The 12,246-nt window shown below is 51.3% G+C and overlaps 1 protein-coding gene across 5 annotated transcripts in view; it reads right to left on the bottom strand.

The window, feature by feature from the left end:
• Positions 1-10,549, bottom strand: part of NTM (neurotrimin) — a 921,398-nt gene extending 910,849 nt beyond the window's left edge. The window contains exon 1 of one of the 5 annotated variants that reach the window (XM_059067770.2): positions 10,157-10,549. In XM_059067770.2, coding sequence (XP_058923753.1) covers positions 10,157-10,238 — 82 coding nt within the window. In that variant the 5' untranslated portion in view covers positions 10,239-10,549. Of the gene's footprint in view, positions 1-9,589; positions 9,835-10,156 lie in introns of those variants that run through there. The other 4 variants (XM_059067767.2, XM_067039342.1, XM_067039344.1 and 1 more) reach the window with 4 other exon arrangements.
• Between the last annotated feature and the right edge of the window lie 1,697 nt (positions 10,550-12,246).

The raw sequence follows: 12,246 nt of genomic DNA, 5'->3' as shown, positions 1-12,246 counted from the left end.
TGACCCGCTGACCACTGGAGGTCCCATTTCCTGCTCTTGGGTGAGTTTAGCCAGAAAGAGTGAGCTCATCTCCCGCTCCCTGGATGCCTATAACATCTGGTTTACATCTGGTTATAACCAGGAGGGATTACTGATGTGTGGGATTACATATTCAGGGTCCAAAAAAGATCTTTCGGAGGAAGATATGAGTTGAATCTAATAAAAAGACTTCAGAAAGGGTAAGTTTTGAGGCCAGGTTGCCGTGTGCACAGTACAACACAGGCATAGGAGAAGGAAGGGTTAATTACAGCTCACCCTGAGTCTACAGGGTTCTATGGCTCCTCATAAACCTAAGGGCATCTCTCTCTCTCTCTCCCCCCTTTTGTCTTTTCCGTAAGCACTGGTCGCCTGTGTGTCAAGTACTGTGCCTAGTGTGCAGATACACAAGGCAGTCCCGGGCCTCCAAGAGTTCAGGGTCCAGTGAGGGGAGACACACGTGTCAGCAGGTAGCCACACAGATGGCAGCCGACACGAAGGCCGGAAGGAAGTGCCAGAGCAGTGGAGGCAGAAAAGAGAGAAGGAGGGGCTTCAAAGGGACGCTGAGGCTGGAGTTTTGTCGCGAGTCATAACAAGCGTTTTCCAGGTGGACAGGGCAGCCCTCAGCAGAGAGAGCAGATGCACGCGTACTAGGAGGCAGAAGCCTCAGAAAACCCCTAGGAACCCACAGAACGGGAGTGGGGTGAGGGGAGAGGCCGGCGCCCCTGGGTCATGCCTTTCCAAAGAGCTGAGACTTCATTTCATCCTGATCTGGAATCGGGAGAGGCCGCATCCTGTAATATTCTGGGCTACTCAGAGCACACTGGGAGATTTACCTTCAAAAGAACATAAAGTAGCCAGAATAACTTTAGAAAAGGGCCATCAGCACCCTATCTATGAATGATTATACAGAAAAATAGGAGAAAAGCTTGGAGTATTTAACTAAGGGAGAAGGGGAGGGAATCCTGTTTTCAAATGTTTGAAGGAAAGTCATGTGGAAGAAAAATCAGCCTTGTCCTGTGGGTAGTCGTATTAGCAGCAATCATAATACTCTTAGGTGATATTTATTGAGAGCTTACTATGTGCCAAGCACTTTATCTGCAGTAAATTATTTAATCCTCACACCAGCCTTAAAGGTAAGACTCAGAAGTAGCTCCATTTTTATACAAGAGGAAACTGAATCACCCACAGAAGTTGATTAAATCGCCAAAGGTTTCAGACGAGGAAGTGTCAGAGCCAAGGTTTGGACCCAGGCCACCCAGCCACTATGTTGCGTGTTCTCTCCAGACCTCGAGCAAATGGCTGGAATCGATCAGAAGACAGATTCTCCTTCTGCTTTGTCTCCCTGTCTTCCTGAACGGTCAGATGCAATAGCTCTCTGGAGAGACTCAAGTTCCCCCCATACTGGAGACAGAAGTTAGGGGACCACTGCAGCTGCACTTTGGGGGGTATTAGAGCTCCAAGAGAGGGATTGAACTAAGCCATCGTGAATGTTCCTCTGGGCTCGGCTGGCTGCGACTCTGGCTTGCCTGACACAGAGCGTGAACACTTTGTGAGTCACCCAGTGACCGCACTTGGTGCAAATTTGCATGACAGCGCCGCTTCCCCCGGCGCCTCCCACACCTGCTGACTCCGTGCAAACAGGCAGGCTTTCACTGCTGCCTGCACTGCAGGATCTGACCTGGCTTGGACGGGAGGGAGTAGCTGCCAAACTGCCACTGGGGTTCTGAGCACGGAGCCCCTGTTGCCTGTGAGAAGGAGAGCAGTGGAAGCATCAGGGTGCGTAGCCAGTTCCTGGGGAACGAGCGGGAGTGGAGGCCAGGAGAGAGAGAGATGCAAAGCTTCACGCTTATGAATGGAGTTTCTGCCAAGGCTCACCGCCACTTAGCTCGCTCTAAATCCACCTCTAACGCATTCGTTCTTGACCCATGTTCACGTACTCCAAGGCTCCTGAATTTCTCCTATAGGGTTGATCGGCATCGCTCCTGAGCCCCCCTGCCTGAAATGCCGTGCCTAGTTCATCCTTCCGTCCCACCTGAAGGACGCCTTCTCGACGAAGAAGCGCCTGTGTGTATAGACATGGGACGCGGTATGTACGACACAGTGTGTAGTGTTTGTGTGCACACACACCGCTCACACGTTCCGACTTCGGTCGTCCGTCTGTGACTGTGTTCGTATTCTTAGCTTCCTACAAACAGAGACTGCTTCTGCATATTTTCCTCTAGCACCACTACCTTTCAAGGACTAGACTCAGAAAGATGATTTGAGGAATTGCAAAATGGGAGACTTGAAATGAAACTCGAAATATCTTTTAGTCCAACTGCTTTATTTTAGAGATCAAGCAACTGAGGCTCAGGGAGTGGATGTGTCTTATTCCAGGTTGGAGAACATTTTCAGATGACTTGAGAGGTATGGTTTTCAAACCTGGCCACAGATTGGAACCCCTTAGAGAGCTCTGAAAAATATCCAGACAGCTCACAAAGAGACTGTGATGTAATTGTTCTGGGATGGGGTCCAGACATTGACACTTTTAGAAAGCTCCTCAGGTGATTCTATGGCAGAACACGTTTGAAGACCACTGGCTTACAAAATGGGAATATTGCAAATAAAGACACGTCGCACCTACCCACCGAGGACCTTCTACCATCTGAGACAGGCTCAGAAGAGGTAGAATTGCTCCAGGTTGCTTGACTTAGAAGAATCACGGATCCCTGAGAAAGGTACCTACCTGTTCTCCAGGGAAAAAGCTAAGAAGAATCACCACCACTGTGGAAATGCAGATGGAAGCAGTGGGGAAGGCAATGTTCCTAAAGCATCCGGGGGGCAGCCACAGCACACAATGGGAGCGGAAGAAGAGCTCGATCCCCTTTGGGTACATAAGGCTGAACGCACTAGTTGACAACTGAAAGAAGACTTGTGTCCCAACCACTGTTGGAGTATCAGAGGAGAACAAATAGATGACGACGCATGTCTATTATTCCAGGAAGCCTAAATTAGGGTGTGATGAGTGGGTAGCAAAAAAAAAAATAGGTTCTCAGAAGGGAGGTCATCTTAAGTCTACCTTGAAAATTGAATCCCTCAGAGTCCCCTGAACTGCATTTGCCGCACCCCAACCAGCTGCCTCAGCAAACCCTGCCCGGCCCTGTGTAAGTGGCCCCCCTTGCCCCCTTTGACCGTCTAGTTCTATGCAGAAGGCAGGGCACAAACGTGGTGGACAGGCCGCTGCACAGGATGGCAGCGGCGCCAAGAATCAACCAATAACTCGAATGACAAGAGCCAACAGTCACAAAGCCAACCACCTCACGCCAGGTTTCACCATCCTTGTGCTAACTGAGAGAGCATCACACACCCCTGAGCCCCTTGCGGCAGGAGTCAAGGTGGCGTAGCAGAGGCAGCAGCTGTTGCATGATGGACCCAGAGCCAGGCGGAGCTTCCTCCCCCAGCGCTCCCCATCTAAACACAAGCATCCAGGGTTGCTGCGTTCTCCCCACCCATCATAATTTGCACAAGCAACTGTGCAGGAGGCCGTGACACGCAACACGCCCCCCTTGCTTCTGGCCCTGTTGGTTCTTCCCAATGTGATTATAAAGAATGGCAAATCAGGGCTTCCCTGGTGGTGCAGTGGTTGAGAGTCCGCCTGCCGACGTGGGGGACTCGGGTTCGTGCCCCGGTCGGGGAGGATCCCACGTGCCGCGGAGCGGCTGGGCCCGTGAGCCGTGGCCGCTGCGCCTGCGCGTCCGGAGCCTGTGCTCCGCAACGGGAGAGGCCACAGCAGTGAGAGGCCCGCGTACCGCAAAAAACAACAACAGAAAAAACAAATCAAATCTGGGAGACTGCACTCTTTTTTTTTTAAGATTTTTTTTTTGATGCGGACCATTATTAAAGTCTTTTATTGAATTTGTTACCATATTGCTTCTGTTTCATGTTTTGGTTTTTCAGCCACGAGGCCTGTAGAATGTTAGCTCCCCAACCAGGGATCCAACTCTCACCCCCTGTATTGGAAGATGGAGTCTTAACCACTGGACCGCCAGGGAAGTCCCCATACTCTGTCTCTAGTTGCTTTGATCACTGATATATTCCCAGCACCTACGACAATGCAGGGAACATAACAGGAACTCAATAAACACTTGCCAGGTGACTGAACCAACGGACAAGTAAACAACTAGATCTAGTCTGTGTTGGATTAGACTTTGGTGACACCACCACCAAGGAGAAGCAGAGGAGGCACCTCTGGAGAGTGAATTTGAATGAGCAATTGAAGCCAAAACCAGCCCATCTTTTGAACATTCTTTTATTACTGTAAAGGACAACACTCTTCGAGAAGCCAAAAACAAAAAACAAAAGAAAGAAATCAAATTTAGTAACCTAAGATGTCCTTAGTAACAGAGCTGAGGAACATGTTTTCCAATATTTGGTTTCTCAGCTTGACAGTCTCTCTTGAAATACTTTTTTCTCAGCAATGAAAATGTGAATCGTTGTTGGTTTGTTTTGCGGTTTGCAAATGACTTACAGAGCTCTTCTGGCAGAGTTTCTGTTTTTCTTCTTGCAAGTAAACAAAAGGCCATTTCTCTAATATGACTTAAGGGGGGGAGATTCTGAGATCTCCTGTCTTGGTTTTGGAAAGAGGAGAAAAGGTAGGGAGGCAAGCAGAAAGAAGAACGAGGACACGGGAACAGGCAGGGTGCAGAAACTAAACAGAAGCAGGAAAGAGGCAAAGGGAAAAGGGACGTGGAACACTGGGGTGTCGGGGACACGCAACAGCTGAGGACGCTGCCGTCAGGGGGGTCCCAGCCACACTTATGGGGCATGAACTCGCCACTGGTTCTTTGGTCCCCTCACTATCATTGCACCGTGTCATCTGGGCTCCTTGTGACCTGGGAGGACAGACTCCCCTCCTCTCCTAGGCAAGCCTGTGCAAGGCGGAGCAACCCCTGCCAGCTTGACCCAGATCTGTCAGCTGATCAGTTATGTTTCCCACGGAGGAGAAGGGAAAATGAAAGGGAGAAAGAAAAGGGGAGAGAGAGAAGGAGAATAGGGAGGGCAGAGAAGAGGTGGAGAGAGGGCAGAAAGAGGGAGGGAGGAAAGGGCAGAGGAAGAGAGGGAGAAGCAGGGAGAGGGAGAAGCAGAGGGATGGCGGAGGAACACACACATCTCTTCGCTGAAGCTCTTGTAAGTTTAAGCTGCCACAGCGAGAGCGGGCCCAGTCCAGAAGGTTGCAGAAGCAAATACATAAATACATAAAATAAAATACAAATTCCAGAGGTTACTGGACGAAATCAGTCAAGGCAGAGGATGGAGTCCTCTTCTTCCCACTCCCTGCCAGTACAGCTTAGAGCTGTGTTTTTTCCCTCTGAAACTCTTGGCTCCACCCTCCTCCTCCCCAGGGCCCCTCCCCCTGCCATTGGCCCCACCCCCTTGCCCCTCCCTGAACAGTCTCCTCCTACAAAACGATGGGAGGTATGGTCCCCGCCGCACGTTTCTTCTAAATCCCTTCCTGTCTTCACCAGCACATCCTCTAAGGGCAGGAGGCCTCTGACACCAGGTGGGAGGAGACACCTGGGAAGATGTGGTACCCAACCCCATCCGACCTGTACACCATCGATTACCTTATTCTTGAGTGTTTTCACTTTTTATGTTTAATTAGTTTTATTGGATTTCAAATGACTACAGACATAAAGTAAACATGCAACAAGCCAGTAGAGCAGAAAGAGAAGGAGCTGCGTAAATACCAGCAGGCTCAGCATGGAGCTCCACCTAGCACCGCATGTTTGCCGCGTTACAAGCCTTAATGAGTCCTTACAACACCCAGGGGAGTTGCTCCGCATCCTGGCAGGCAGGTGGGGAGACGGGCGCGCGGAGGGAAGTATTTCCACCTACAGAAAGCGTGGGGGACTTTGACTTTGGATGTACCTGTACCAGCTGTACCAGCTGTACTCAGGCCACCAGAACTGGCTGGAAATCTGGCAAGCACACTCATTAGGGTATTTGAAGGGTCTGTAGGACCTCTGCTGAGGTTACCTCTAAAGCAAAGTGGGAGTATTTTGCATCTTTATCATTCTAGTTGGGGGGCAAGAGCAGGTCATGAGCTCCAAACCCCAAAATTCTGGAACAGAGACAAATCCTAGACACAACGGTCCTCTCCAAAGTGGTTCCACCAGGAGCAGAGGGCAAGAGCTTCTCAAATCCTTCCAGCATGTTCCTGGATGTCCCAGAATCACGTGTCCCACATTGACTCAGAAATGTCACCACTGCTTAGGATGTTGAGATAGCTCACCTCGTCCCAAGGGATAAAGTGTGGCCAAAGCCAGCGCTGGTGCGGCCCATCCATGACGCATAGCCGGCCCCAGCCTGGGTCACGGCTCCTCATGGCTGCCAGGCTGCATGGGTGCAGGGGCAGAGAGCCGGGGAGCCGCTAGGACACAGCACCTGGCAGAGCACACGAGCAGAGCACTAGCAGAGGCCCTTCAGGGACACAGCTCAGCACCCTTCATCTCAGCACCACAGGAGAGGCCACTGGGAAACCACGGAAGTCAGGGGCAGATGTCACAGGATGAGAAGGGGTTCCAGGGCTCATATTTGGCTTTAAAACTGATAAAGGCAAGAAGCAGCGCCAGGACAAGGCTGTGTGCCTGGCAACTAAAGCTGCGACCCAAGAATGGCCCCGGCTGGGACCCTCCGGCCACCTCGGTCACATGCTCCGAGGACCGTCACCGTGTGTGAAGGATGGAGGTGAGCTGCATTTGGTGTGCCACCCACGGCTCACCCGTGGCTCGCCCCCAGTTGGCAGCTCCAAGCCTGGCAGCCGGGGTCCACACTGTGAAGCTCCTCTGCAGTCGCCCCTGAATTTTTTTTTTCTTTCGGCCATGCTTCCAAGTGCCCACACTACTTACATCAGGCCCAGGATCCCATCACCCCGAACCGATTTTTCCCTTTGCCAGTAAACGTTGTTATGGTCTCATCTGCCCCCCTCACATCTCAGAAGCACTGCCCAGCTCAGGCTGTGGCTGGCACCCAAGTGTTTACTGTGAGTGGCAGGAACTTGGCCAATCCGCCCAGCTGAACGGTGTCCATGTTGCTGGTGCCCAGAGAACGAGAGTGTGAGCCTAGCCCCATCTCCTCTCCCTTCCCTGCTGCCCTGCCTGTGTATAAGTGGGCAGGTGTGTTGAGGTGGGATGTGAGAAGGTGAGAGAAAATGAGAAAGGTAAGGTAGGAATCTAGCCAAGCTCCTCGGAAAGCGTTGAAAGGAGCATTAATCCTTCGAAGGAGAAATGGTCGGGTTACTAGAAGGAGAGAAGCTGCAGCACCACCAGCCATTCCTTTCAGAGCCTCTCAGTGGCAGAAGGTGGGCGGTGTGCTGAAAAGGACAGCGCCTAATCCCGGTCCTCCGTCCTCACTCTGGTTCCCAGGAACTAGGAGGAGCTCTTGTTAATCAGCCTCAGATCTTCTTAGGGCCAGAGCCCAGCGCGCTAATCACCCTCCGCCCACCCATCCCTGATCAGTGCTGACTCCCTCCCCATCTAAGCTGGATCGTGGTTGCTGGTGGGGTAGAGGTGAGGAGCAGGTCAGGGAGGGGTCCGTCACCTGCCCCTAGCCCTGGACACCTTTTCAAGAAGGCAGGAAACCCGGGAAGTAACGGCTTTAGGAAGAGCCAGCTTAAAACAAAAACAGAGGAGAAGAAAAAATTGCCTTAGAATGTGTACTGCATTCTAACTAGTCCCACTGGGTCAATGCGATAGGGGTGGATTACTGCAGGCAAGACGTGGCTGCCTCAGTAATTCTGTGAGTTTGATAAGAGGTAGCTGGCCGACTCCAGCTCCCACCCCCTTGGAGAGAAAACACACATCATGTTGGCTGGTCCAACCGGCATGTGGCTCAGGGGTCTCGGGGGTCCCTTTGCCTTAAAATTGGGCAGCCCGGTTCTTTTGGGACACTTTGAAGGCTATTCAGAACTGGCTAGAGGTGGGTAGTACAAATAAGGCCGTTATTCGTCTTAGGAAAAGCAGGATTTGGTAGAATGTGAGGAGAGCTGGGGTAACCAAGTCACCTCCATCCCCACCCCAAGACGGCAACAAGAACGCAAAATCAGAATTCCCCCTGGAGAATTCTGCATCACCACTTCCTTCCCAGCTATTCAGGAATGATTCAAAGTATGAGCAAATATTATGCTTCCCTGCATTTATTTCTGATTAAAAAAAAATCATGTATGCTAATTTATATGTAAATTCGGTATGGCCCTGGGGCTCCTGGCATGCAGCCAGTGGGGCTGTGGATGGTGGAATTTTGGCCATTGTCTCGGGTTTGAAGTTACAGATGGAAGAGACACAGACCTCAGGACAGATGGAAATTCTGGAGGTCTTGGGACCTTCCCTGTCCCTTCCTCTGACCCCTCACTCCACCCCTTGCCTAGTTAGTTTCCATTTCTGTGGTTAGCATGATAGAAGCTGTTTCCCTGAGGCTACCTGTCTCTGGACTCAGTTTCCCCGCTGCCAGAGTTGGGGCTCTGACCTCACTGGGCGAGCCCCCGTTCACCCAGTACAAGCAGGGGTTTGCACGCGCGCGCGCAAGCGCTCGCGCGCACACGCACGCACACACACACACACACATGCTGCCACAGCTCCTTGTTACGTAAGAGGAGTCAATCAGGGCTGCCGCCACGTGGCCTCCTTCACTCTCACACCCACCACCCCGTGAGGGAGGAGAGACACCCCGAGGCCGGCGCCCCCGAGGCTGGGTGCAGCAGGCGAGGCAAGGAGATCCCGCACAGTGGACTTGCTTGCATCCAACTCAGATCCCTCCGGGGCCCCCTTCCTCCCCCTCGAGCCCCAGCCGAAGGTACACACGCATTTGATTCTTCCCTTGCGTGGTCAGCCCTGCAACTATGGCAAGGGGACAGTCCCCAAAGCCCACCCTCAGAGGGAGGTCAGCAGGACCCGAGGTGGGCACCAGTCCGGACCGTGAAAGCCCCGTGCTGCAGTGGGGAAGGGAATCGGGTGCGTGGGACTCCTCAGCCTTCTCCACCCCCTGGGAGTGAACTTTCCTCTGGGGACCCAGCGGCCAGGGCTGAGCTGCCACGCGGGGTCCTCTGGGAGACGGTGTTGGACCACCCGGGGAAAGTTTCTCTGCCCGTCTCAGTCCCTGGGAGTGCAGGGATCTTCAAAAAAGAACGAGGCAAGCCAGACCCTCAAAGGACAGGGTGGGTGGGAGCAAGAAGGTGGGCAGGGAACGCGGCTGCTGGGACCTGGAAGCCGGGACAGAGCGCGGGGCCACCGGCGCAGCGAGTGGACTCAAGGTTGAAGCGGATCCCAAGCCACCCCAGCACCGCAGGGCGACGTCACAGCGCGCGCTCACCCCCAGCAAGCCTGGCCCCAACTGCAGCCCCTCGGCTCCGTCTCAGCTTCCCAGAAGAGAAAGAAACCAAACATTAGCATTCGACACTTCATGCCCCTCTCCCTTCAACTTAGGAGAGCTTTCCGGAATTTCAGAGCCCTGCTGGCTCCTACAGCCTCTCATCTGCTTGTTACCACGCCCCGCTGCCCCCCTCCACAAACACACCCCAAAACACATGGGAAACTACCTCGGCTGCCCACCACTGCTGCAGACTGATCCAGCCCTTCTAGCTGGCTCTCTGACCACGATGCACAGGTACCTGATTATGCCTAGCCTGCATTTTCTGTTTGCTCCTTGCAGAAGCTTTGCAAGTTTACTGGCCGATAGATATTTAAAGTTTCCTCTCGTAATTTCTTCCCAGTACCATAAGCAACGCGTCAGCAGCCCCGTCGCCCTCCGAATCCGCGATTCCATGTGTCTCCATCTATCGTGTGTGTGCAAGAATGTACGGAGGTCCAGGGGACCAGCACACAGCCACGTACCGCACGGGAGCCCCAGACACATTTTACTTCTGCACGTACATTCCCCCCCGCGCCACACACCCACCCACCGTTCCGGCAGCAGCCAGCATCAAATCAATATCCTCACAGCCCGGGAGGGAGGATGAAGTCCCAGCCATATGCTGCTCGGACGCTCTCTCCCCCACCTGCAAACCAACCGCACAGCAGAGCCGACTCAGAGAGTCTGCGGATCATCAACAGCACACTGTCCAATTCCTGGGTCGACTGTAGGCAAATCAATAGCAAGCTCTTACCTTGAAAGAGAAACAGAGCAGCCAGCGCTGTGAAGATTGCCCAAGAGATAGAATTGTGCATTTTTGCCTGGATGGTTTTCATGATTTTTTTTTCTTCTTTTTCTTCTTTTTTGTCAGGTTCGGGTTTTTTCTTTCTTTCTTTCTTTCCTGACAGATTGCGTTGCCCTCGAGCTGGTGGAAGGAAATTTAAATCCACTGTTTTGCTGAAGGACACCACAAGAAAGCCAAGGATGGGAGAGAGTGTGACTTCTCAGTAATTATCTCTCCTCATACTCTGGCACTGAGACACCTCGTACAATCTGGCCCTGGACAGCCCTCCTACAAGCTGCAATCATTGGTTCTAATCCAAGGATTGACAGAGCTACAACACACGCGCGCGGGCGCGCGCGCACACACACACACACACACACACACACACACTCTCAGGAATCATTTACTGGGCAAATCAGGCTAGCTGATTAAAGAGACAGGAGCCTGGAGAGATGGCATGATAAATGCCACTTTGCCCCTTCTATATTACTTTCATTTTTTAAACTGACAGTCTCAGAACCCCAACATCAAAAAATCCCTTTTCTTCTGGCATTCCCTGGCCTCCTGAACTCAGATTCCCTTTACACTGGAAAAATCCCGCAGCCAGCAACCGCTTACGGGAAATTTTAAAGGGACATTTCCATGCGTGGTGAAACTTGCAAAGATGAGTCAGATTTCATTTGTTGGTACTTATTTTCCTCTCCGATGAAAATATCATTCAATGACAAATTTTTTTCCCTCTCTCTCATCTTTCACCTTTTCCAATCAACCTCCTACTTTGTTGCTTTGAAAATAAAATAACTTTCTATTTTCTTCTCCTGTCACTCCGGTTTCAGAATATCTGTATTACTCCTATATTTCATTCACTAAGTTTATTTCCTGAAGTCACCCATGTGTGTATGATACCATGAAAAGAGATGGGGCTTCTGAGATTTGAGAAGAACTGCAGTCCGAATACGGAGAAGATTCTCCAAAAGGGAACAAGGGGTGAGTTTATTCTACATGCCTCAGTCAATCCACTTTCACTAAGATAAAGAATGTAAGTGCTTGTGGTTTATTTAAATTGCAGCAAGACAGACTTAGGTTAGACACACTGAAGGACTTTCCGAGTATAAACTTTGTGTGTGGTTGCAAAATGTCCTCAGAGAGTTGCAGGCATGCATCTCCTTGATGGTGGGTAAGAATATAACTCTGACAGAAATAACCTAATGGATGTGATGACTTTTTGAGAGATCTGCTAACTCTAAGGTCCTGAAAACTGATGATCTAATTTGTGGTTTTCTCTTATGGGAAGCAAGTTATGTGATGCAAACAAAAATTCTGGACAACTTAGCCTGTTCACAGCACCTTTCTTAGCTGATTCTGACACACGCATACCATCATGATGCCTCAACGCACACATTTTTGAAGTATTTCTTCCAGATTTCCACAGTAATTATTATACTTCTTGTAACCCCCATAGTAATTTTTTTCCCCATAATAATTTTAATGTACATATGCTTGAACTGCGTAGAACAAAAGTACTTACTGGGTGCACAGGTGAATTGGAAGCAGCGCTGCCATTTTGCACAAGCCTCAGAGGCGTCGCTCACCTTGTGCCGTGCGTGAAGAAGAGAGGCGCCCCCTGCAGGTGTGCAGCCCAGCGACTTAAGTGGAAGGAGCAGTGGGGTCTGGAGACTTCGATCCTAGTTGCAGCTCCACACAAACCGAAGGGCTGTGAGCAGGTCATTTTATTTCTGTGAACCGTGGCCTCTCGTCTGTACAGTTAAAGGGCTGTGTCTCAAGTCTCTTTTTATTTTAAAGGCTTTCTATGTTAACCTTTTTTTTCTTCTGCCGCTGCGTGCTAATTCACACGTCCACCAAAATGCCCTTGATGTTCCGATCTCCCAAAGGGACAAGCATTTTATCTCTAGACCGGTCTCCTTGTGCAGTGCTCCGCAGAGTGACACGTGCAGTTAGACGCTCCGGAGTGGCTTTGGCCACGGTAATAACTGCCCAGCGCAGAAGGCATGGTGGATTCCTCTACTGCCACTTCACTGCTCTCCAGAGGGACGAGGGGG

Source organism: Kogia breviceps, chromosome 7 (assembly GCF_026419965.1).
Source record: "Kogia breviceps isolate mKogBre1 chromosome 7, mKogBre1 haplotype 1, whole genome shotgun sequence".
Classification (NCBI taxonomy): domain Eukaryota; kingdom Metazoa; phylum Chordata; class Mammalia; order Artiodactyla; family Physeteridae; genus Kogia; species Kogia breviceps.
The sequence above is the reverse complement of the archived record's forward strand: the minus strand, read 5'-3'. Positions and strand labels throughout refer to the sequence as shown.